Source organism: Heliangelus exortis, chromosome 28, assembly GCF_036169615.1.
Source record: "Heliangelus exortis chromosome 28, bHelExo1.hap1, whole genome shotgun sequence".
In the NCBI taxonomy this organism is placed as follows: domain Eukaryota; kingdom Metazoa; phylum Chordata; class Aves; order Apodiformes; family Trochilidae; genus Heliangelus; species Heliangelus exortis.
The window spans coordinates 851,880-877,750 of record NC_092449.1 but is presented as its reverse complement, the minus strand read 5'-3'; the positions used below and the strand labels follow the sequence as shown (position 1 = coordinate 877,750).

Genomic DNA, 25,871 nt, shown 5'->3' with positions numbered 1-25,871 from the left:
GCACCTCCCAGAGCTGAACACAGATCAGGGGATGGATAAGAGAGAAAGGAGGAATGTAATTGCCCTGTGAAGAATAAATCACTTTACTGGTTCAGTTACTGAGATCACAGCAGAGCAGTGGCACAGCCTCTTAATTAATCTTCTGCTTTTCAGGCTGCTCCTGCCCCTTCCCCCCCAGCCATTTCCCACCTCAGGCTGACGGGCAACAAGATGGCCATCGGTGGGGACCCTTTGGCCGGGTGCTGTTCTGCCCAGCAGATCTGGTAGGATTTTGTGGGGCGAGAGCAGGTGAGGGATCAGGGGGCTCCAGATCAGGCAGTCCCCAAGGGACACGCAGGGTAATAACCAGGGTGCTGTGGTAATGTGGGGTTCCAGGCTCAGCAGCAGCCCATCAGTTGGGGATAATTATTCCAGGGAATTGCTGGGCACAAATCAGGATGTCGTGGGGATGACAGAGGCTTGTGACTGTGCTTCAGAAAGGCTGCTTTGTGACAGTGGGAAGGCAGCAACTCTTGCCTCCTGCCCTGCTCCTCCTGCCTCCACACTTCACCTCTATCCCCTGACTGCTCCTTTCCATGGCCCAAACCTTTATAGCTCCTCACCCCTCAGCCCCATAACCCCCAACCACCCTTCCATGAACTACCCCCCTCATTCCTCATCCCACTATGAACTGTTCACTGAGCCCCCCCTCCTCCTCTTCATCCTCCCCAGCATAACCCCCCCCAAGGGATGGAGCCCTCATCCCCCAAAACTGCCCCTCAGCCATCGCTCCTCCTCAGCCATCGCCCCTCATCCCCCACAACTGCGCCTCAGGGGTTTCCCCTCATCCTCCTCAAGGATCATCTCAGGGATCGCCCCTTCACCCCCTCAACTGCCTCTCACGATCGCCTGCAGCTCAAAGATGGTCTCTCACCCCCCCCCAGGGGCTGCCTCGCTCCCCTCAGGGCCCTGCACCCCGACCTACCCAGCCCGCCGGGGCCCCGCCCGCCTCCCCACGCCCTCTCCCCGCCCCGCCGCTGCCGCCGCTCCCCCCTGGCCCAGCCGGCGGCGGCGCCGCGCTGTGCCCCATGCGCCGCTGCTGCCCGGCTCTCTGCATCACCACCGGCACCAGCAACACCAGCAACAGCAGCAGCAACAGCAGCAGCCGCCCCGCCGCCGCCGTCGCCATCGCCATCGCCGCCCCGCTCCCGCCCGCCGCCGCCATCGCCATCGCCGCCCCGCTCCCGCCCGCCGCCGTGTCCCGCCCGCCGCTCCTGGTGCTGGTGCTGCTGCAGCGCCGCCCCGCGCCGCCCGCTCCTGCGCCTCCGCCGCACAAGATGGCGGCCGGTGGGAGCGGCGGGGGCCCCGGGGGCCTCTCCTCCTCCTGCCCGCAGCCGCCGCCGCCGCCGCCGGGCAACGGCGCCGCCGCCGCCGCCTGCACTAACGGCGCGCCCCCGTCTCCTCCCGGCCTCACCTACAACCAGTGCAGTGCTGCCAACCCGGCGGCCAGCGGCGGCGGCGGCGCGGGGGGCCCGGCAGCGGCGGCGGTTGCGGGGGCGGCGGGGGCTGCCGGGGGGGCGGGCGGCCCCGGCGGGGCGCTGCAGCGGGAGCCGGTCTATAACTGGCAGGCGACGAAGCCGACGGTGCAGGAGCGCTTCGCTTTCCTTTTCAACAACGAGGTGCTCAGCGACGTGCACTTCCTGGTGGGGAAGGGCCGCGGCTCGCAGCGCATCCCGGCGCACAGGTGGGGGGCGCGGGGAGCCCCAACATGGGGGGCTCGGGCGTCCGGGGTGGGCTTTGGGGGCGTGGGCGGGCCTCGGGGTGCCCTGGCTCCCCCTAGGGATGTCCCGGGGCGTGAGGGTGCCCCTGGACCTTTGGCGGCCTGGCCAGGCCGTAGGGGGGAGGCTGTAGGCCCTGCTGGGGACCCTGCGACGTGGTCGGGGGTCCCGGGCGTCGGGAGAGGCTCTGGGCTGGGTGGGGGCTTCTGGGGGTGCTTGGGGAGCCCCCCGTACCCTCTGGGGGCTGGTGCGGCAGTGGGGAGGGGGGTGGGGGTCAGGGTTTGGATTTCTGTGCCTCCCTCATGGGAGGATAAAGAGGGGGTCGGGTAACTTCACCCCTGATTTATCCGTCATGGGAAGGATGATTTATCCATCATCGGGAGGCACGCAGCAGCCCCAGCTCAGCCAGGCCCAGCTCGGCTCCGGCATCAGACACCCCGGTGGGATGGAGGCAGTCAGGCAGCACTGGGATCCAGGCTGGGATCCCCTGGTTTCCTGCTGGGAGGTGACTGCCCCTCGACAGTCGCTGTCCCCTCAGATTTCTCCCAGCCCTCGGAGCAATGTCGTGTTTCTCCTTGCAGCCCAGGTGGAGGGGTCCAGATGCTGCCCGAGTGTGCTTTCCCTGGAGGGTAGGTGGGACTGGGGCAAGCACAGTGGGGAAAACCCCCATATCCCTAAATCCCTGTTGTATCTTGCTCAGAAGCAATCCTTGGTTTTGTGGGTAGTGGAGGAGAGGAGTAGTCTCCAAGTCTGCTTGATCTCTGCCGACACATCTGTGAGAGAGCCTTGGGGATGGAAAAGCAGGAGCAAGGATTTGAGAAACCAGATTTCTGCCGCACCGTTTTCTCTTTGCAATATCTTTTATTGAATCTTTTTGGAAGCTCGAGATTTATGTGAGTAATCCACCACTGTAAAGCAAACCCTTCGATTCTGGAAGAGCTGTACTGAGAATGACACCAGGTAACCAGTCGAGGTTACCATTTAAGGCCCAGCTGCCATTTAAGAGTTGGCAGCTCTGAGCTGCTTGCTGGCTGAGAAGCTGGGAGCTGCCTCCACCTGGAAAGTGCAAAACTGATGGATGTGTGGCTGCTTCTTGGGGCACCTCTGGGAAGTTCCTCCTGGACTCCTCAGCTGCAAATGCAAAAGCCTTTGGCTCAAAGAAAGGAGATGATTTAATTGGGCTGGGGGAAGGCTTGTTGGTGCACTTAGAGGTGGTGCTTGGCAAGCTATTTTGAATTATCACTTTGCTCAGACGTGCTTGCACTCCTGGAAGTTTCACCTTCAGATTTCCCTTTTTCTTTCCAAATGAAACACACTTGTCCCAAGGCTGGTTGGAGCATTTAGGGTGTCTGTTCTTTTATAAGAACAGAAGCTTAATTAGTATTTGAGTAAGCTTGCTCCTGTGCTGAGAACTAGGCTTGCTAGGTGGGGAGGAGCAATATTCAGCCCAGAAATAAATGAAAAATAAATGAAGCTTTAAAAAAAAATAGCCCCAAAGTGAAATGCTGTTTAATTGCTCTGAAATCCACTTGGTACTCAGTCTGGTAAAGATAGAATAGAGTGTGTCATGCTGTGACATCCCACTTAAGGATTACATAGATTTTTGGTAAAACTTGCCTGTGTGATAGTACAGTTGGGATATCCTAATGATTCATGAAGTACCAAAGTTATTTCAGAAACAGCTTAAAATAAAACCACCCAGACCCTTTCTGTGCTCAGTTCTCCCACAACAGCCTGAGATATTTTGTGCTGGAATTGAGTTGCAAAGCAACCATGACTTTCATTTGAGAGGCACTTTATGGCTCTCACGGCCACACTTGGATGCTCCGTGTCTGAAACAGGGCACAGTTAACAGGTAAGTGTTTTTCAGTCTGGTTTTATTGTTAGTTTTCAGAGTGGGACAGGTATAAAGGATGGCTGCATTAGAAGTATATCCCAAAGAGGGTTCTTGGACAGCAAGAGTGGTCAGTGAGGAGTGGTCTGCAGTGTCTTACTTGTCACCTTTGAGATGGGTGTATGGTGGGCTAGAAATTGCCTACTTTGGTAGCAAACTGGTCAGCATAAATAACCTGAGAGTGGTGGTCTTGGAGGAGCTGGAGGTGATGGTGCAGCTGCTCCCTGGTGGGGCTTCTGGGGGAAAAAAGCAGAGCAGAGATGATTTGTAATGTGAGGTGGTTAAATAACAGACATGCCAAACAATCTCTTGTGGTGGTGTAGGGAGGAGGTTTCAGAGCATGGCAGAGCTGTAGGTTCAGGTGCATTTCCAGGAGAGTCTGGAAAATTCAGCATTTTGTACAAAGCTGAAGAAGCAGACAATAAATACCTCACATAGCAACTAAGAGCAAGCACTCATTTTGTATGTGAAGGCCCTGTTGGGAGAGATATAGCAGAGGTGACTGTGCTGGGTACATATATCCTATAAGCATCTGCATCTTGGGAAGATCAGATGTTTTCCACCTTCAGGAGGCTCCAGACCCTGCAGAAGTTGCTTGAGTACCCTGGAGCAAGTTCATTTTTGTGTTGTGAGCTCGTTCCCTGCTGCTGCTGAATCAGCCGTGAAGAAGATGGAACAGCCTTAATTTTTTCTTGATGTCAGGGCTGACAAATGCTAAGGACCAAGGAGGCTGCCTGGGAGCTTCATGATGCTGATGTGGCTGAGGTCAACGTGTTGATTGGTTTAGCTTTAGGAGGAAAGGAGTTTTTTGTTGTTTCCCAGATCTGCTTCATCAAGCACGTCAATGACATGAGAAATATCTGAACCTCATCAAGCAGGAGCTGCATGGGTGTGATAATTAAGCTTGTTAGTTGGCCAGAAAACACGGCCCAAAACAGAACAGGGTGAGCATGTGGTGATGTATCTCCAGCTTGGGAGATCTGTATCTTGGGGACAGTCTGAGGAGGTTTTTTTGGCTGCTGTTTCCAGCCATCTCCCTTGTTAGATGTCTTTCTTTGGATGCAGATTAATTTGCAGTACCTATCATAGGATTATAGGATGGTTTGGGTTGGAAGAGACCTTACAGATCATCCATTTCCAACTCCCTGCATGGGCAGGGTCACCAACCACCAGCCCAGGTTGCTCAAGGCCCCATCCAACCTGGTCTTCAACACTGCCAAGGAAGGGGCAGCCACAGCTTCCTTGGGCAACCTGTTCCAGGGTCTCACCACCCTCAAATTAAAGAATTTTTCCCTAATGTCTTAACCTAAATCTCCCCTCTTCCTGTTTGAAACCGTTTCCCTTTGTCCTCTCCCTACCCCCCTTGTCCAAAGCCCTCCCCCAGCTTTCTTGTAGCCCCTTCAGATATTGGAAGGAGACCTCAGAGTCTCCTTTTCTCCAGGCTGAGCAACCCCACCTTCTTTAGCCTGGCTTCCCAGGGAAGTGCTCAGCCCTCTGAGCCTTTCAGTGGCTCTGCTCTGAACACATTCCAGGAGCTCTGTGTCCTTCTGATGCTGGGGACTCCAGAACTGGACACAGGACTCCAGGTGGAGGTCTCAAAAGAGCAGAGTAAAGGGGGAGAATAGGAGGAGTATGTTCAGTGTTGTGTGCCAAGGTGTCCCAGTGCTCAGCTCCTGGAGCTGCATGGGAAGGGGCTTCTCTTGGGGGGTTTGCCTCCTGGTGTCTCCAGGCTTTGTGCTGGAAGGATGCAGCAAGCAAAGGATCATTGTTCAGTAGCTTCTTGTCACCCACAGTTTCATGGAGCTCCAGCCCATCATGTGTTGCTCTGTTCCTGTGCCAGCTCTTCTGGAATCAATATTTTAAGATTTCTCTCTAGTGGAGCGGGTGGAGGAGGGAGGTGCTGTGCAGAGTGGAATAGCTGTGGTTCTTGAGAGGTTTATTTTATTATTGGTATTACCACAGTGCCTGGAAGGGGAGCAGGACTGTTGGGTTTACACGTTAAACTAGGTGACAAGGAAGCAGTGAAAATCAGTGGAAAGGAAGTTAGAAGTACTGTTCTGAAAGACAAGTTTTTGCAGGCTTTGAAAAACCTTAGGAGCCAACTTTGGATCCTTGTGAAGACACATCAAATCATTAACCCCCTGGAAGCTCCTGTGGCTGAACTTGCTGAAAGTCCCTTTGATTCTTACCCATGTGGTGGGAATGATAAGACATCAGGTGTTGCTTTCTTAGTTCTTTCACTCTGCTTTTGGCCATTTCTCTGCATCTTTTCAAAAGTCCACTTCATTTTGGCCACCATGTCCTTGTTGAAAAATAACCCTGTTTGAATTCTTCTTCTGACAAAGGTGGGTCAGTACACTGAGCTTAGGGTGCCTGCATTTCCCTTTTGAGAGCTGTGATCCTGAAAATAGGAAGGGGGTACAAAAGGAAGCCTTAGTCCTCTGCCAGTTTGGCTTTAATAGCTGTGTTTCTCCCATCTGGATCAAACTCATGTCTTCCTTTTGCAGACCTGAGTGGCTGGGGAAAATGCTTGGACTGTGTAGGAGAAACAGTGCATGTCCCTGCTTTTCCTGGAGTGTCTTTAGGGTCACTTCAGGTGTTCAGAAGACAGTGTGAAGAGGGAGGAATTTTCTTGCTAATTGTGTTCCTGTAATATTTTAAGGGAACTTCAAATCTGGAGACTTGTTTGTCTCTCTGGCACCTATTGGCATCCCTTTAGGCCTCAGCGCTTTGTCCCATGAAATGGAAGCAAACATTTGGATTTTTTTTTTTTTTTTAATTAATGCTCTTCTCAAATTGCTTCTGAACTCTGCTCATTGAGGACGTACACTGTGCTGGCTGGGAGAATGAAAGTTTTAGAGTGCAACTGATCTATGTTAATTCTTAGTGGCAAATAATTCCTTCAACTGTCTTGCTACCATCACTGCTTTTGTAGGAACAAGAATTTTTGTTTCATCTGGCAATTTTAGTATGGTGAATGAGGTTTTTTGTTTTTTTTTTTTCTTTCATTTGTTCTTGACGTTTGTCTTCAGAATTGCTCGATAAAAATATGCATGTGTGTAGTTTTAAAAACTGCTGTGGTTCATCCCTAACTCTCTCAATGGGTCAGAAACAATAGAGCCCCAGCTTGTCAGTCAGTCTGTCAGGGCCAACCAGGCTGGCACATCCATGGTGCTGTGCTCTATTGTGTCCCTGGAAGGCCTCCTCTGGATGGGAGGAGAGGGAGAAGTGAGAAAAATTTTTGTTTAAAAGGCAAAGAAAAAAAAAAAAAGGCTTCTGTGTCGATTCCTACTGCAGCAAAATCTGAAATTCCCCTTTAGTACTGGGCTTTCCTTGTGGTCTGAGAACTGGAGGTTTCTGACTCACGCCTTCTTTCCCGGGCAGTTTTTTGCCTGCAGTTCTTGCTGCTTCTCTCCGTTGAAGTCTGCGTCAAACTCTGCCGCAGCAACAGCCCCTGAATTTTCCAGCTCCTTTCTTTTTACAGTCAGCTGGAGAAGTGGTTGCAGTAATTGCATCTGCAGCCTCCTCTGCTTCCCCACGCTGCTGAGCTCTGACCTTTGTGGCCTGTGCTGGATTGAGCTTCAGGGAACTGCTGGATTGCAGATCCTAGGAAAAACGCCACTTTGCTGGGAAAAAAAGCCTCGTCTCTGCGTTTTCAAACAATGAAAGTTCTCAAAATGGCTTTTCTAAGGCCTAAGGCAGGTACAGCAGCTTAGGCATGCACAGGCCTCCCAGCAGCCCAGGGCTTTGCTGCCTCCTGAAACAGGAGCTGCTGTGGATCAGAGAGAAAGCATCTTGGGAGCACTGGAATATTATTTCCAGTCTCAGACCTGGTTTGGGGGAATCTGTGCCTCCTGTTTCTTCAGGGCTGATAACACCTGTCTGGCTGTTAATTACCACATAAACTCACAGGAGTGCAGAGAGGGTTTGTGTGTATCTGGCACTGCTGGTTTGCTTCGAGCTGGGTTTTCTCTGCCTTCTAGGCTAAGCCTGAAGCAGGTTTTGTGTGTAAGGACACAGCTCCTGTGCCTGGTGCTGCATCTCCTGGTGATGCTGCTGGCCCAGTTTCTGTGTTTTTAGAGCTTGCTGTGCTGTCACCAAGGATGGAGGAAGGAAGGAGGATGGGTGGTGTTTAGTGGCAAGTTTTCCCTAAGTGTTTTCAGTATGTGACTGTGGGGAATTGTACCAAGATTCAGGCTCTTTTCACTGGAAGAACTTAAATTCCTTAATTTCATTGTTTTTTAGCTTCTTAACCTCATGAATGGTCTCCTACAAGGACTTTGCAAAGCTGCCACATATATTCTGTTCCATGATGCACAAAATCTTGTCTTTGGGGAACCATTACCATGTTGTATGCTGGGATGGGACTCAAAATGAAGTCGCTTGCTCTGGTGTTTTTGCAGTAAAGGAGCAGAAAGCCTGACACTCCCTTCTGTTGCAAAACACTTTTGCTTTAAAGCTAGGAATGATTTGCTTTCCCTGGGGAGTGGCCTTGGGGAAGAGTAACTTGCCTGGCCTTTTTTTTTTTCCTTGTTAGGATTTAACATCATTTTTTTTGCTTGTTTGTGTTTTAATGTTAGGTTTGTGCTGGCTGTGGGCAGCGCAGTCTTCGATGCGATGTTCAACGGTGGAATGGCCACAACTTCTACAGAGATTGAGCTGCCTGATGTGGAGCCTGCTGCTTTCCTAGCTCTGCTGAAGTAAGCTGCTTCTAACATATAGTCTCAAATGCCCCTTTGTTGAACTACTCAAGAGTGTTTAAGTGTGCTGGTGTTAAATCTTTTCCTGGGTAAAAGTCCACTGTCACTACTGCACAGAAGCACCTGGCTCTCTCCATGCTTTGGTTAAATGAATGCTCTGCAATATGAGCAAAGCTAATCCAGACAGTTTGTACATATTTTAAAATGTAGTTAAATATTTTCACACCACATAAATGCAGCAACAAGATGTTCTACTTAGCACTTGAAATAAATGCATGTGCTGGCCCTGACAGTTGATACTCACCCCTTTAGATACCATCTCATGAATTCTTGTCCACAAATTGGCTTGATTTGATCCAAATGCTCTTTGAAAGAAGAGGGGATAAGTATCCCTCTTAAAGCTCCATAAGGTACAAATACTTGGAGCTCATTTAGGTTATGGGAAAACGAGCAAGTTACAACAGGTAAGCAAGGGTGTGAAAGCAGTGTCAACCATTCTGTGTGGGATCTCTCCTCCTGCCTGTTTTATTCCTCTTTTGGAGAGCTGGAGTTGAGTTTCCATTCACAGCCTGTGTTGTACGTCTGTGTGATGGGAGGAGGAGGAGGAAGGGGCTGTAACATCCTATTCACTGATTTCTTTAAGCTCAGCTGGTGCCATATAACATCCAGCAGCAATCCTGAATGGATGCTGGAAACTCATTGTCCTCTTTCTATAGGATTTCTGTAACCCACTTCCAGGGGTTTCCAGTGCTGTGCTCTTGACATGTTTCCCACTGGCTTCCTATGGGGAACAATGACTGTAGCATTGGCACACTTTCTGCTTTACCTTCAAAAAGTGCTTCAGTCATGACTGTGCTATCTTAGAAGATTTAAAAATTGATCTTTGCTACAGTGAAAGGCTATAAATAATAGGGAGCCCCCAGCCCTCTCCCCTTTGGCTCGCTTTAAACCAGACACCAGCACATGGAGAATCCCTCTGGTTGGTGTGTGACTCTCAGCCAGGTAGATCTCTGGAGTGCAGAGCTAGCATCTATCTTCAAAACTTGGTGAGGCTAAAATACAGAGTGAATCAGAGGCAAAGTCTTGTAGTTACCCTGCCAGTGCTGAGATTTCAGCACTTGTATCAGCAATATGCTTTTGGAATAGAGCCATCAAATGAAAAGACTGAAGTGATGTGTTTAGGTGGATTTCAGTAGAAATATTTATATTTTGTATGGGAGAAATTCTGGATTCTCACAGTGCCTCTGAAGCTCTCAGTTATGCACAGCAGCTGTGCTCATGGTCCAGTGCTATCTTAGGTGCTTGGATCTAGAACTGAACTGTTGCTTTTAAAATGCTCAGAGCTTAAATGTGCCAAAGGAAGTTTGGATGCTGTGTTCCAGTAGGAAACTTACCAAGTACGTGGTGTGAACTTCCCTAGAGGAAAACCAGTCCCTCCACACACTGATCTGAAATGGCAGCTGATCCATACATATGTCTCTGGACTTGCTCCAAGCCATGACCTAATGGTGTGGATTGGAGCTTCTCCAGGGACAACATTCCCATCCTGAATGTTCAGCAGAAGGTCCCTCCTGGACACCCAATTGGGATTGTGGGCTAGTGCCTTTTAACAGCTCTGCTGTAATTGTGCAAGAGATCTTTTTTTTTTAATCATGATTATTATTTTCATGGTAACCTGAAGAATGTGGTTGATTGTCAGAGGTTATAATCTAAATCTTCTTTTAAATTGAGACTGCACTTTTCCAGTTTGAGCCTCTGTTGTTATCCCTCTAGTGCACACTGTTTGGATTAATGTAAAAATAAATACCAATGTAGTCATTGCAGTAAACAGAACTATTTGTTTTTAGAGCAACAGTGTTCTTTTAATCTTGTAATAAAAAGGATTGCTTAGTGAAAAGAGGACTGATGAAGGGATGTGTGCAAAAATACATTCATGAGCCTGTGGCTTGATGCTGTTATTAACAGATGCTCTAGAGCAGCACAAAACCCAGCTTTCAATAGTAATGAGCACTTCCCTCCCTCTGAAAAAAAAAAAAACCTCCTGGTTTTGCTTCCCTGAATTGCATCCTGCCCCTCTCTAGCTGGAGCTGCACATCAAGTCCTTCCAGACTGGGCACCCACCTGCCACTGCTTGAAGCCTCCAGCCCCAGAGCCCCCAGGACATGTTGCTGTGTCCCCTGCAGAGAAAGGCAGAGGGAAAAATTGCTGGTGTTTCCAAAACATCCCATGGAGCAGGAATGCTGAGCACAGTTGCCACACTTAACATTACATCTCTGTGCCTTTTGAATCCTGAGTGGCAAATGCTTGACTTGTTCAAGGGAAAACAGTCAACAAAACCTCTGCATGGGGCTGGGGCTACCATCAAGTGTGTCACTGGTGTTACTGACCTCAGCCTGCCAGCTCCTGTTGTCTCTGATCAGCATGGCTGGGGCAGGCTTCCTGGGCAGACCTTTGTTTTTCCATGCTGTATCAATCTACTTCCTTGTTTTGGCCTAAGAGTGAAGGCTGATGCTTTGCAAGCATCCTTGTTTTCCATCCTAATTAACTCTTGCTGAAGTCACCTTGTGTGCTGTGCTGTGACATCTGTGTAATGAGAGGGATACAGTTCAGTGTGTGAGGAGATGAGGGGGAAGTGAGGTGTGGATAAAACACATCAGAGGTGTTAGAGTGCTTCTGATCACTTTTGAAGCAGCATGTAAAATGGAGCTTCTCTTCTGAAGCAGGCAGGCAGGATTGAAAGTTTGTCCTTGTTTAGTCTAAATGAACAGCCAAAAATGTTAATTTGAAGAGGCCAGAGGCTGTTCTAGCCTGGAGTCAGCAGCAGGCTGAACAGCTCACTTGGTGGTGGGATGCTAGGCAATCCGAGGTGCTGCAGCAGCTATCCCAGCTATTTCATTCATGAAAAGTTACATTGTAAAGGGTGTGGGTTGGTTTTTTTTTTTTTTTAAAAAAAAGAAAAGTTTTTCCGTGTTGAACCAGAGCCATGGAAAGGATGTTGAAACCCTTCCATCTCCCAAGCATAGGAAACGGGGCCAGGATGGTAGGCAGAGGCACAGATGTGTTCTGTAGCAATTGCAAGGGCTCTTACCCTGTTTGCTTCACCAGAGCAATGTTTGTGTGCATATTTTCAGGTTTCTTTATTCAGATGAAGTTCAGATTGGACCAGAAACTGTTATGACAACACTTTACACAGCTAAAAAATACGCGGTTCCAGCCCTGGAAGCTCATTGTGTGGAGTTCCTGAAAAAAAACCTCCGGGCAGACAATGCATTCATGCTGCTAACACAGGTGAGTTTGCAAGCAGTTGCATTAAGTCCTTTGAGCAAGGTCCATCACAGTAGGAAAACAGAAGTTTTCTGAGTGATGTGGAGTTGGTCATACAAAGTGGAGCAGTTTTGAGTCATTTTGAATTCTTCCTTACAGGGGTCTAGTGCTGATGAGCAAGTTCTTACAAAGATCAATAAAACACAGCAAATGGTGCTGCTGTTTCAGATCTGCTTTCTGCTTTAGTGTGGCAACCAATTCCTTCCAGAGCTGGAGGAGAAATTAACAGGGTGGAAGAGTTTCATCTGCCAAGAAAAAGAGTGAGATGAAGGATTTTTGCTTGTTCCTATTTAGGACTGGTATAATAACTTTTCCTGTGCAAAGCTTGCTGCATCTAGGTGGTCAGATATTCTTTGAAGAACTTTTTTTTGCAATAAAAATTATTTTCTCTTAAATGAGAATGAGAGACAGAAATACAGCTTTTCCATGAGTGGTTTGGTTTCCTAGCAGAGGAACAAGGTGATCTCTTGTCCAGCCTGTTCTGCTCAGGACATGAACCTGGAGTTTCAGTGCAGCCTTCTCTTGACTCTGTAAAGCTGGTTCTGCATCTCTTTGCCCCTCTGCCTGATTTGATCTGTGAAGATTGAACTCCTCCATCTTCCATTTGCCTCTTCTAAAGTAGCAAACTAGAAGGCAGAGTTCACATTTCTGCTTATTTTGGAGAAGATCAGGCTTGGTGTGCAGGTTGATGAAATTGGCATCACTGTCCTTCCCATTTCCTAGCCCCATCTTTTCTGTGTTCCCTGTCATCCTCTCTGCTGATAGCTGCTGACATGACAGTGACTTCCACAGTACTGTCACCTGTGTTGCAGTGTCTGTGGCCATTTCCAGAGACATCTTGGCCAGGATGTTGTAGGAACCAGAAACCAAAAGGCATTGCAGGTGCAGGTTTCTTGCCTTTAGGGAACGGGCATCCTTTTGATTAGCTCTGGAGGAACATTTCTGATCAGCCAGCTCAGGAAAGCTGCTGTGATTTCTGATGTTAAGCAAACCTTTCTGAGGGGTTTTCACACCTACCCTGGCTTGGAAACCAGCACACTGAGGGGTTGTCCTGTCTTGCTCAGCATAGCTGTCTGCTGGCTCTTGTTCCTCTTTGTCAAGAGTTCAGGCACCTTTCAGGCTCTGTCTGTAGTTACCAAATTGGTGGTGGTGTCTACACCAGCAGCTTTTGCAGAAATTGTGATAGTTGCTGTGGAGCTCTTTGCTTGTTTGCTTCAATCAGGCTGGGATTTTATTTAAGTGTTTGGATCAAGTAGGACAACTGTAACTTCCTGGCTGCAGCTCTCCCATTTTTGGGTTCAGCAGCCTGCAATCTGAAAGATCAGGAGCTGAGAAGAGATCTTTCCCATAGGCTGCACTTTTGAAGAGGCATCCAGCCATCATCACCTGAGGAGGATTAGAGCTGTCAGCTTTTTGGTGGTGTTCTTTATGCAGGGATTTTTGCAGCATGCTAAGTCTCTGCAGACTGACTTTGCAGCTTTGGGAAGGTAATACTGAGGTTCATGGGGATTTCCTTAACAAGTGACAGAGGTCCCTCCTCTGGCAGAAGAGGAAAACCTCCTGGTTGTTCAGGTATCAAAACCCAGAGACTCTGCTGGCTGCACTGGGGCAGCTGAAATGCCAGATGGCAATAGGCTTTCCTGATGCCTTTGGTTTGGGGCTTATCCTTTATGATTAATTTTCTGGGTGATTTGTATCCAGTTTATGGTCACTGTAGCAGCATACCAAGTGTCTCAAATGTTTGAGAGTTCTTTGAGAAATGGATCTGTATCTCAGTGACTGGCTGCACGAGGCACCTCGTTAAATGGGTCTGTTCTCAAAATGCTTTCGGTTCTGGTCCTTCAGTGTGAAAATCAGCCTCTGTTTTCTGCTCTTACTGCAGCAAATGGACAGTTTGTACAGTCAGTTAGAGACCTGAGATGCATCTTGTACAAAACATTTCCCAAAAGGCTTAAGAGTGTGGATCTAAGATCATACAACCCCAAACCTCCTTTGTGTGCATCCCTGCTGAATGCTGCTGGTCCAGCAGCTGTGTCACTGACAACATGACAAGCAACTGCCAGTCTCTGGCAGGACCATCAGTGGGAAAATAGCTCCCTAATTAATTGTGCCTCCCAGTGAACCGTGATCCTCTTTCACGCCAGATGTACGTGCAAACGTCACTTGGATCAACAAGGAAATAATGGCTTGGCTAAAGCTGCTCTGAGGGAGAATTCTGCAAGTGTAACGTAAGTCCTTCACGTGTCGAGAGAGAGCCACTACAGTAGTAAAGTCTGAGTCAGTCACTCAGATGCCAAGAGTGCAAGGCCCTGGCAGCCCTCCAGCCCCAGGAGCAGGTGACGACTGCTGAAGCCATCCTGATCCCTGGGAAAATGGAGAAGTGTTTCAGCTCTCTGCACTTGATATCTCAGTGTCAAAGGTTGGCCTTGCTGAGCTCTGGAGCAAGAGTGAAGCAGATGCTGTTTGACAGTGCTGGCCTCTCTCAGGGACTGAATTCCCAGCCCAAACCACAGTTTTTAAACCTCACCTGTGGCAGTGAGTTAAAGTAGCTCTAATGTTAGGTGTGGTGGTCAGGCAGTTGCTTCCTAAATAACAAAGCCAAAGCACTGGACGTAAGAAGTTGTCCTTGGGACTTGTATGTGTGCCTCCCTCCTTTCTGCTTAGGTGAGGCACAGGGCTGATGATGTGTCTTGGCAGTCCAGGGGGATCTGAGATGGGAGTGAAACTGTTATGAGACTGCACTTAACTTGAGTTGAGAGATTCTTAACAACTCTCTAAGCTGTGTGCTGGCTTTCTGTGGAATGGTAACCCATTTTTGGGGAAATTCTTTAATAGAGCCAGATTGGAGTTGCTGTTTCTGTGTAAAACATGCAAATGCACTGAGGCTGCATGCCCCACTGGGTTTTGCCCACCTGCCTGGACACAAGCAGTGCTCCTACTGAGGTGTTTGCACTAATACATGAGATCAGTGTGACTGTTCTTACAGACTGTCTCTGCATATTCCTAGAACAAGCAGTCCTGGAGTCACTGGGAAAAGCTTCCTTCTAAATATAAAAATGATATAGTAAAACTTAGCCCTGCTCAGCTGACACGGTCAGTATGGTGCAGTGAAGCACCATTAGCTGATGTGCTGGTCAAACAAAGACTTGCCTGAAGACATGCACAGCTCAGCCAGGGCTGATGCCAAATGCAGATTTTTCTGGTGTTTGCCTTGTCATGCTTAGCTGCTTGTGAAAGAGTGCTGCAGCCCACTGGATTCATGGGTTGGTCTGGCATAGTATTGCTAATGAAGATGGGCTCTGGGAGAGAAGGGGAGGTCCATGCTTAGCTGAAGCTTTGAGATACCTTTCCTGTTAATGACTGCTTCTTCATTACTAGGCAAGACTTTTTGATGAGCCTCAGCTGGCCAGCCTGTGCTTAGAGAACATAGACAAGAACACATCAGATGCCATCAATGCAGAAGGGTTCACAGACATTGATCTGGGTAAGCTTGTTCCCCTCCTCCCTCTACGTGCTTTCCTAACAACTGAGCCTCTGAAGTTACTGCAGGTTCATACTTGACACTTCTCTCTTTTGTGGCTTTGCTGTTCTGTTGGACCACAATTCTCTGGTACTAAGTTGCTAGAGACAAGGCATTTGCAAAAGAGCATGCTTGCTTTTAAAAATATCCTGGAATCTGCTTACTTTGGTGCAACTTGAGTTTTCTGGGCATGATACAAAGCCCATTTCCTCTGTTGATGTTGGCAGGTTTTGGGTGGGTGTAACTTGCCTTCTTTTGTGAAGTTGGCATCATTCCCTGAGTCTTGGTCAGGTTTTGAAGTTTAAAAAGGGTTTTGAGTTTTTTGGAAGCAAGAACTGGCTTTTTAAAATTACCTTATGCAGTTTCCAGACTTGCTGGGAACGGTGAAACATTCAAATTGAGATTTTAACTTTCTTCTAAGGAGATGGACCCCGGAGGTAAGGCACAGGTAACCTTTTGGCTTTCGTGCTGCTGGCTTCATCCAAATGTGATGTCAAGTAAGTTGCAATTCATTCTGCTGCACTTCCATGCCAACTAAATGGGCACTGTTTGCTGCTCCAGCGAGTTCCTTGCTTCTGGAATCTGCAGACAGATCCTCAGAGGCTGCAGGCAGCGCGCTGGGGAGATGTTTCGGGTTGCTGCTCTTCCACCTGTGCCTGGGCTGTGCCTCGGGTACGCTGCTGGCGAGGTGAAAGGGGATGATGTGGGTCAGTGCCTAAAGCTGTCACTCTCTGCCCTGCCTTGCAGACACCCTGGTTGCAGTGCTGGAGAGGGACACCCTGGGGATCCGGGAGGTTCGGTTGTTTAATGCAGTGGTTCGCTGGTCGGAGGCCGAGTGTCAGCGGCAGCAGCTCCAGGTGGTTCCGGAGAACAAGCGGAAAGTTCTGGGCAAAGCACTTTCCCTTATCCGCTTCCCACTGATGACTATTGAGGAGTTTGCAGCAGGTAACTGAACAAAGGCCTTCCTGGCAACCCTGGTCTTTGCTTTTGCTGAACTACAGAGGATCGAGGACCTGAAAATGGATTTTTCTGTGTTCTGTAGTAATTTAAATTGAAGATTATCCCTTGTTCCCACTGATCTGCAAAATCTGTCCTGTAAATGCTGTTTTCATCCATGATCATTCACTCTTGTCTGAAAGTGCTTCATCAGGGAGGAGCCAGGCAGGTCACAGCTCTTTGTACTCACGGTACCTTCAGGTGGTCACCTTCTCATTCACCTGAGAGCAGAGCTCCAAACAGGGGTTCCTGTGCTTTCCTTTCTAACCATTCCAAACCTTTAAACTGCACTAAGTTGAAAATAATTGGTGGTGATTGTAGCCTGCTCCTTCAGAGGCAGGGGGATGTTTCTCTCCATTCTCTATTTGCTGCCACCTGTAATCTGGTGGTGGGGCTGGATGTGTCTTGCTGCTGCTCTTCAGAGCAGAGCCCTGTAACAGAAAAAACTTTCAAAATCTTCCTTGAGCTGAAGGGTTGGTGTTGTTTAGTCTGTCTTAAAACATTTTCGAGTTTATATTAAGATCTTGATCTGCAAAGACATCTAAATCATTTAACAGTTTTGAGTAAAGATCTTTTTGTTTAGTTTTTATTGCCTGTTGCCTTTGACTTCGTATTCTGGTGATTCTCCAGGGACTGAAAACTTGGCAATTGGCTTAAATAGTTTTCATGCTAAAAGACACCGTGGAGCCATTTTCAAAACTGAAACTTGTTTTGGGCTGCAGTTACATGTACAAAGAAGCAGAAGGGGTCACTGACACCATTTCCTTTGCACGTCCCCTCTCAAGGAAAAGGTGGTGTCAGCTCACCAGCAGTCACTGTGCATCTCTCAAGATGTAGAGGGATGTTAGTGAGAAGTAAATCTGTGCATAAAACTTGATCCCTGCCTTCTTTGTGGCCTGTCACAGCTGCAGAGTGTTCTCAGGGATGCCACTCTCTTCAGAAACAGCTTGCTGAGGGAGGCAGAGGTGCCTTCACCTGAACTGGGTGATTTCCCTTCGTGTTGTCACTGGGTGGGAGCACCCAGAGCACCCAGTGCCCATCATGCCACACAGAGGCACACAGGGGATCACCTGCTTAGGATCCAGCTTGATGGGAGAGAGCATCCTCCTCCTGGGTGGTGTTACAGCCATCAGGGGAGTGTGGCTGTACCAAACTTTGTGGTTTTCTTTCAACCCTTCCTTCAGATCTTGTTCCATTGTGTCTCACTGGGAGGAAAGTGTTGGCTTGGGCATGCTTGAGTTGAACCTTTCAGCTGGTAATGTCAGTGTCCCTCCCCAAACTCTGTCACAGCTGACTGATCCACTTGGATCTTTGGTTCATCTTCTTGCTTTGACAGAAACTCCCAAGTTTTCTCCATCCACTTTTATTCTAAAGGATGAACAAAAGAAACACCAAACCTGAGAGGCTGTGCTGGTCAACTGTTCCTGAAACAAGGGACTACCTGGGTATTGCTTCATCTTTGTCCTTTTTCTGAGTTTCAGTGATTCTGATTTCTTTGGTGCTCAGAGCAGAGGTAGGAGAGGGGAACCACTCCCTGCCAACAGCAGAAACAAAAAAGAGATTTTTACAGGCAGTGGTTTCACCAGTTTTTTGTATAATCCAGTATCAAACGTGGTGCTTTGCATGAAGATGTTTTAACTGGCAAATTTGTTACTCCCTTCCCTTAGAGCAAGAAATTTGAGACACTTGAGAATCCAATGGCATCAACACAGGATACGTTCAGGCATGATCTGTGATGGCTGATTTTTGCTGAGCAAAGTATCCATAAGCTCATTTATCTGTTAACAGTCTGCTTCCTTAAATTCTTTCATCTCTACCTATTGCAGCTTTGGACCACGTTATGTCTGCATAACACCATGCTGAATTTAACCAGCTACAGGCTGTTTGGGACCAAGAACTATCCAGGCATTTGCTTCCCACATTAAAGAGCATTGCTGTTGTTTCCCTAGTACACAGCAGTCTTGTTTCTTTTGACTCCTTTGTTAAAAGACTAATTTTTTCCCAGTTCCACTTTTTAAAGCATTCCAAGTGGTTTCCTAAGCTTGAGTTTAGCATCACTTTGAAAAAAAACACCTGGTTACTGGACAAGAGAGGAGAATGTGTTCTAACACTCGCTAAAATCATGAGCATGTTTCCCTAGGTTCTACAATAAAGGTATTAAAAAAATTCAAACACAAAGTAGGAATTTAATCATAGAATAATGGAATGAATCTTGGAGTTTGGGTTGGGATGGTTTTGGTTGGAAGAGACCTTAGAGCTCATCCGGTGCCACCCCTGCCATGGTCAGGGACCCCTCCCCCAGCCCAGGGTGCTCCAAGCCCCATCCAACCTTCAACACTGCCAGGGATGGGGCAGCCACAGCTTCTGGGGGCACCCAGGGGCTCAGCACCCTCACACCAAAGAATTTCTTCCTAAGATCTTGTCTCAATCTCCAGTTTGAAACTGTCTCCCCATGTTCTGTCACTCCCTGCCCTTGTCAAAATGCCCAAAGGGAGAAGGGAATTGAAGCAGGGCATGAACTGAACCATCATTGTCTTGACTGAAGAACACTCCTGTACTCTCTAAGTTGACTGTAACCAGGTGATGTTCCCTCCCACTACCCCTCGTGGGCTTTTGTCATCTCTTAATATATGGATGTTATGAAATACACTGTTATAAATGTATGAAAATCCCTGTCTCTTTCCAGTATTATCATCTCCTGAGGGAGCAGAGGAGGATTAGCTGAAGGTTTTAGGTTTTTAAACCCGTCCTCTTAGCCAAATGCATTCCAGCTCTGCAGAGCTGTGTGCTTAGTGGGCATTTCACATAAATTCTCCATCCAGAGGCTCTTCAGGCCATAGCTGGTGTGCAATCCAAAGGCAGGCAGCACGCTTCCTTCTGGGATTCAACTTCCCAGCACCCCAGCAAGATCCCAGGCACGGCGTGGGTCTGGCCGGCTCGTAGGCGGGAGTCAGGGTCAGCCCCCGGAGTATCCCCTCTGGTCTTGGGGGAGGGCTGATGGGTTTGCTGCTTTTGTGCTCCTCTGCAGGGCCTGCCCAGTCGGGAATCCTCACGGACCGGGAAGTGGTGAGCCTGTTCCTCCACTTCACAGTGAACCCCAAGCCCCGGGTGGAGTTCATCGACCGACCGCGCTGCTGCCTGCGGGGGAAGGAGTGCAGCATCAGCCGTTTCCAGCAGGTGGAGAGCCGCTGGGGGTACAGTGGGACTAGTGACAGGATAAGGTCAGCTTCTCTGCTCGTTCTGCTGCTGATAGATTCATGTTTACTCAGCTTTCAGCCTGCCCTGGCCCTAAACCTCCAAGGTTTCGTCCCAAACCCTGACGTCCGCCGTAGTGTGAGCCCTGAAGGGGCAGCGTTTTGCTGGGCAAAAGCATCACCCCAGACATTAACCTGCATGTGCAGCTGCAGGCTGCCACTTTGCTTCTCTATTGGCAAAGCTTTCCAACAGACATGGCTCTGCAGCACAGGCCTCTTGGGGGGTTATTTCTCTCCTTTCCAAGTGGCTTCCTGCAGCTGTGTGGGCACACAGTGGTTGGGGTCACCGGGCAGCTCGGGGTTTCCTCCTGTGCCTGGGTATGTTGAGTAACCAGTGCTCCATTTGGTCTGTTCCCTGCTCTATTGCAAGTGTAAATGTGGCTTCTGAAGCCCCTGAATCTTGCCTATTTGAGGGAGGCATTAGGATAAAATGCTTGCTGCTCCTGCTTTTCTGCTAATATCTAGTTTAGACCTAAGCTTGTAGAGAAAGAGCAAAGCTCAGTCCTGGTGACAGAGACCTGGAGGTGTGGTGTGTGGCCTGGTTCACAGAGTCACAGAATGTCAGGGGTTGGAAGAGACCTCTGAAGATCATTGAGACCAACCCTCCTGACAGGGCAGATCACTCAGATCCAGAAAGAGCAAGACAGGAGGGGAACAGAAAACCTTGGCTATTTCCTGATTTCCCTTTGTCTTGGGTAGAAGTGGGACGTGCATTAATACAGGTCTTTAAAATTCTTAAGCCTCTCTGCTGATGGTTGTCTTGCCTATCAATACAGCTGTTGGTTGGATCTTCTGGGCCATCCATCCCCTGACAGGAGATGGTAATTGGAAGAGCTGCCAGCTCCAAACAGTCCCTGGTCTCAGGTCTGACATTCAGAGGCCTTTTGGAGCCTGTATATGACTTTTAAGTTCAACTGCTGGCAGCATCATGGTCAGTGTTCTGCAAGCCTTGTGTGCAGGTTCCACACTGAATATTTTATGCTGGTTGCAGAGCAGTGGTGGGTGCTGGAACACACAGGACTGAAGGAGCTGGTGGACAGGTGAAGAAATGGTGATGTTGGTTTGGCAGGCACGAGGCTTTCAGCTACCAGAGAAAACAGAGCTGTAGTGGGGCAGGGGGGTGAATATCCTTCACTTTGCTGCCTTCAGCAGCCACGATTCCTGCATTCAGGAGCTTTTGAATCTTACTTGCTACTCTTGTGTAAATCTGGAGTGCAGCTGCCCTGCAGCTCTATCCTGCAAAGACTTCGAAGCACATTAAGGATTCTCCTCCAGTGCTCAGCTGTGAAATACCCAGTGACACTTGGAGTGATCTTTGCTGTTGTTACCTTGCTGGAAAGCTGCTGCTGCCATGAGGGTGGGCACCATTCCATGCTCTGCAGGCTGCTCTGCCTTTGCCTGGCTGGTGGGTTTGGGTGCTGATGTTGTACTGCAGCCTCCAAATGCTTTCTGATCCTGGACTTTGAAGTTCAGCCATGGGATTGTGCAGCTTTGTATTTTCCATGAGCAAACAAAATTGTTGCTGGCTGATTAGGACAGTCAAAGGTGTAAGCTTAACATTTCTGGTTTGTGTGAAGGATTTCAGTTATAAGTCAGTGGTGGTTAAACCTGCAGCACGTTTCATTAAATCACAAGTATAAAATTAAAGTGAGTGAAGGTCTTTGTGTATCATCCTTGCACTAAACCAGTAGAGGGGTGGCAAGCTGATCTGACTTTCCTGATCTGTTCCTGCAGGTTCTCAGTAAACAAAAGGATATTTGTAGTTGGGTTTGGATTATACGGATCCATACATGGGCCAACGGATTACCAAGTAAACATACAGGTAATTTACCACATCAGAAATATTTGCTGCTCTAGGGAGCATCTTGTATGTTTTAGTGAACATGCAACAAAATCTTGAGTCAGAAGGGACTTTTATTGGTAGGGTGGTTGGCAGATGCAGTAAGGCCAGATGGGGCACTGGGGATAAGGAGGATTATTGCTTTCAATTTCATGCAGCCTCCTGTTCATGCGTCACTGCAGCGTTTGAGAAGAATCTGTGAGTGTTTTCCCCCTGTGAGCAGGACAGGGTGATTCTGCCCTACAGGTCCTGCAGCAACACTTGGGTGCTGCAGTAGCACTTGGACCAACTTTTGCTCTGAGCTGTTAGAAATGCAGCAGAGCAGCCACAGGATGAGGAGAAAGCACTTGGTGTGCTGATCCTCAGCTCTTCAGTGTCCCATTGGAGATGATGAGTAGGACAGGGATTAAATTGTCTGAAGTCCATCATGATCTAGTTCAAAGACTTGGGGCAGCTTGCAGAAATCTTGTTCTGGATTGGGGTAGGTAACTCCAGTCTGGATCAGCTGAGAAGAACTCCAGGAAAGTTACCCCAGCACAGCCTGGCTGATGTGACAAGCAGAGTCTGTCAGCACTCTGTCTGTGATTGTCCAGGTCTCCTGGTGCCCCTAAGTTCTTGGAGGAGAAAGACAGTGAAGGTCTAAGCCCAGAAGGTTGGCTGGCTGTCCTCTGCCAGACTTTGGGGTAAGGAGGGATTGTCCTGGGCTGGCTGGGACCCAATACCTGTTGGTGTGATCTGCAGATGGACAGGAGTGAGGGACAGAGCAGCCACAGCAGGGTGGTCAAACTGCTGAGTCCTCGGGTTCAGTCCAGTCCAGGGAACACACACCTGCAGCTGGTGCAGGGTCGTGTCCAACAACCAGGCAGATGAAAAGTTACCCTGTGTCTTCCAGATCATCCACACAGACAGTAACACAGTCCTGGGGCAGAATGACACGGGGTTCAGCTGCGATGGATCATCAAACACTTTCCGCGTCATGTTCAAGGAGCCCGTTGAGATTTTGCCCAATGTGAACTACACAGCATGTGCTACGCTCAAGGTACCTTCCTGGGGCAGGGGGAGAAGAGGCAGAGACAGGGAGAAGCAGCTCCTGCAGGCCCTGCAGAGCAAGGTGGTTCTTGCTCTGCGTTTTCTAGGGCTTGTTGTGTATCTGAAAGGTCTCCGCAGCCCTTCACCTGCTGGTGCAATGTACACGTTCACCACCAGCACTCAGAGTTGCCTTTTAACACCTCTTGCAGGTGTGCAGTAATTAACAGGCTGCATTAATGATGAAGTGGTGAGATTATGTCTTCTGGTGTGTACAGATAAACTGTTAGTCCTGCAGCCGTGTAGCTCTGAGCCTGCCTGCAGTGGTTTAGAAAAAGTTGATATTTAACTGTTGGATAACGGGGGTGTTCAGTTCTGATAGAGAGGAGAGCTTTGTTCCAAATACCTGAGGTGCAAGAACCAGAAACAAAAGGGAGGTGCTGAGGTCTCCACAGCTCAGTGCTTTGGGCCAGGCTGTGAGGCCAAACAGGGTCCTGCAGGGCTGGGATCCCCATCTTGATCTCTTCTTGTCTTCTGTGACCACGGCAGGGTCCAGATTCCCACTATGGAACCAAAGGACTGCGCAAAGTGATCCATGAATCACCAACAACAGGAGCCAAAACCTGCTTCACGTTCTGTTACGCGGCTGGGAATAACAACGGCACCTCGGTGGAGGATGGACAGATCCCAGAGATCATCTTCTACACATAGTGCAGCTCTGGAACTGGCTCTGGACTCTTCTGTTCTCTTCCCCGTGACCTTCCAAACTAAATTTCTGGCTGAGTTTGACCACACCAATTGGAGCCACACTAGCCAAAGGTCTCAGTAAAATCATTTCAAAGCTCATGTTCTGCCTTGTGCTAGTGATTCTGCTGCTATCACAAACCAGACTAACTGGTGTTCCAGTCCCATTTGTAGGTTGTCTGTGGCTACTCATTTTTCACTTTACTGATTAATCCTATCTAACAACATGCATTTTTTTTTTTTTTGAACTGTAATGAATGTAGATGCTTTTCCACCAGTCAGAAGCATGGAAACGAGTGGCTCTGGTTGTGGTTATACTTTCTGTGAGGAGATAATCCTGCAAAAAAGACACAGTCAAGGCCTGCATGGCCCATCCTCTTCTGCTCTAGCTCAGCAGTCGGGGTGACACTGTTTGTCACTCCTGCACCTCTGCAGCATCAGGGCTTGGCCAGCCCCTGCCTGGCACCTTCCCTCCCGCCAGCCGTGGCACCTGCAGCCGCCTTTAAAAAGTGACAGAAAGTGGCCTTTTCCCTGAGGCTTTACTCTTTCAGCACTGTGGGGAGCTCTCAAAGCCAGAGGGCCCCTGGAGGCACCTCCGTGTTTTCCTGCTCTTCTCACTCCTTTGTGACAATCCCTGACCCTGGGCAGGGGGTGGCAGCCAAGTGCCCTGCCCCGTGGGCAGCCCGGGGCCCTGCAGAGAGCCAGGAAGGGGCAGACTCCTCCCTCCCCTGGGTGCAGGCTCCGTGGTGCTTCTTTCAAACTCGGGGGGGTGTTCCCCAGGCTGGGTGTGATCTCCACGCCCCCCACACCCTGCTCCCTCCTGTGCTGATGGAATCCTTGGCAGAGAGCACCAGTGGTTGTCAGCTGAACCCCTCCCCTGAGCCCCCAGCCCTCTGTGTTGCTGCTGTCCTCAGGCACCTCTCAATGCATTTCCTCCTTGTCCCTGGGCCACCTCAGAGCCTGCTGTGCCCACCTGAAATAGGGAGAGAGGCTTGAGGTGAACTGCCTGGTACCTGATAATGCAGCAGATGGATGAGGACAGTTTAGGAAAACATTAAACATCTTTTGTTTGCCTCTGTGCAGTCACACAGTCCCTGTTGGGATGGGGGCAGGGGCACAACGTGGTATTTACTGATACCTCTGGCTGTGGCCCAGTGAGCTCTGACCTTGAGGACCCCTTCTTACCTGTCTGGGGCTGGGTGCTTTTCCCCATCAGCAGATAGGACTGGAGCTGAGGAGGGAAGGTTTTCCCTGCTGAGGGGTTTGTAGCTAACCAGCCACAGAGTTCCTGTCCGCTGGGGTAGACTCTGGGACTTGTGTTGTCCCCCCCCTGCAGGGGCAGCTGTAATTAAAGCCCTGCTTGGCAGCATGGATGGAGCCTCTGGGGGGAGCAGGAGTGGTGCTGCCTCAAAGCTGAGATCCCCCTCTGCAAACCTCTCCTTGTGCTCCAGACAGAAGAACCAGGGAGCCACTGCCACTGTGTTTAGCTGTGAGAAGTTAAAGCTTGGACATCCCTGGCTGGGGTGGGGGCTCAGTGCCTGCTCGCTTGCTGGGGAAATGGCCTCTCCTCCTGCTCTGCCCTTGCTCTCTGGCTGCCTGGTGTCTCCTCCTCAGCCCTGCAGCTGTAACCCTGCAGGAACAGCCTGCACCTCCTCACCAGTAGCTCTTAGAGATGTCAGTAGTGTGTTCTGTTCTCTAGAAAGACAATGTGAGATGTGTTTCATGTAAGCCTGCTTCAAGGTGGGATGTTTTTAATATGGCCAGTACTAAAAAAAAGATGAAGGAAAAAAGAAAAAAAAAGAAAAAAAAAAAAAAGATGGGTCCATGACTTTGTTATTGAACCTGACTCTGTGCAATGCAAATGGTGTTATGGGATGGATTAACAGCCTGGGCACGCTCCTGGCCAGGAGGGAGGTGACCTCTGGGGATGCACATCCCTGCATCTGATCTCACCTCCTGCCCTTGCTTCCCCTCTCAGAGGTTGTGGGAACTTCACTGCAAGCACCCCAGCCCCGTGCCCCTTCCCTGGGGCTGGCTGTGGGCTGTGGATGTGGCACCTCGGGGTCTTTATGTGAAACGGTGGCAATAGTGGAAATAATTGGATTTTGAAAGAAGCAAAGCTGCACACTTGGCTGTGGAAAGAGCACGGGCTGTGCTCAGCCCCTCCTCGCTGCTCTCCTGGAAGTTTTTGTTTTCCCAACTGCTTCGTTATGCAGATTCTTTTCCCAAACTCTTCCCTGTCACCCCAGCAGGTAGGTCTGGCAGCTTCTCCCGTCGGGGAGGGAGACGAGGCAAACGCTGAACTACACCTGAGCAACTTCTGTTCTTATGGCTTTCCTGCAGTTTGATGCAATTCTGGCTTTTTGTAGATAGATGAATGTAATTCCTTGTTGGACATGCCTGTTCCCAAACGTATGAGACATTCTGTTGTACCACGTCACCTTCTGAGCAGAGCTGGGACTGTCTCGACTCCAGTGCTGTATTGATGAATGTATCCGATGCTCTCGTTCCGTGTTCACACTCTGCTTTTGGCCAGCTTTGTGATTTGTAAATAGGAAATCAATAAAGACATTCAGGTTGTCTTTAGACGTTTCTTGATGATTTGAGGAGAGCTGAGGGCTGTGCCCAAGGGAAGGTGGAGCTGGGGGGTGGAACTGGGCTGGTTCCCAGCCCTTCTCACCCAACCAAGGGTGCCAAGCCCTTGGCCTCTTGCTCTGCTCTGCCTGGAGGAGCCGGGATCCCTGGGAGTCCCCAGGGGACAGCAGATCCCCCGTGGGAAACTCAAACCCTCTGGGGAATGAGGTTATTCCTTAGCC

General features: G+C 49.3%; 1 protein-coding gene across 2 annotated transcripts; it reads left to right on the top strand.

Annotated features, from left to right (window-relative positions):
• The first annotated feature begins 1,042 nt into the window (after positions 1–1,042).
• Positions 1,043–25,641, top strand: BTBD2 (BTB domain containing 2). 2 transcript variants are annotated; one of them, XR_011722826.1, is made up of 9 exons: positions 1,043–1,723; positions 8,232–8,351; positions 11,483–11,639; positions 15,054–15,159; positions 15,943–16,140; positions 19,220–19,368; positions 21,180–21,267; positions 22,178–22,324; positions 22,861–25,641. XR_011722826.1 is itself a non-coding variant. In XM_071728095.1 (9 exons), exons 1-9 carry the CDS (start codon positions 1,068–1,070, stop codon positions 23,020–23,022), a joined length of 1,827 nt encoding a protein of 608 aa, XP_071584196.1. In that variant the 5' UTR covers positions 1,050–1,067; the 3' UTR covers positions 23,023–25,641. The 2 variants fall into 2 exon arrangements, 1 of the variants encoding a protein (XP_071584196.1); XM_071728095.1 differs by having other exon boundaries at positions 1,050–1,723; positions 19,220–19,412.
• The last annotated feature ends 230 nt before the right edge of the window (positions 25,642–25,871 follow it).

Excerpts from the sequence above, each read along its gene's own strand:
- BTBD2 (XM_071728095.1), top strand. The coding sequence starts at position 1,068 with ATGCGCCGCTGCTGCCCGGCTCTCTGCATCACCACCGGCACCAGCAAC. Across the intron at positions 11,640-15,053 it reads CATTCATGCTGCTAACACAG|GCAAGACTTTTTGATGAGCC; the intron begins GTGAGTTTGCAA and ends CTTCATTACTAG. Across the intron at positions 16,141-19,219 it reads TATTGAGGAGTTTGCAGCAG|GGCCTGCCCAGTCGGGAATC; the intron begins GTAACTGAACAA and ends GCTCCTCTGCAG.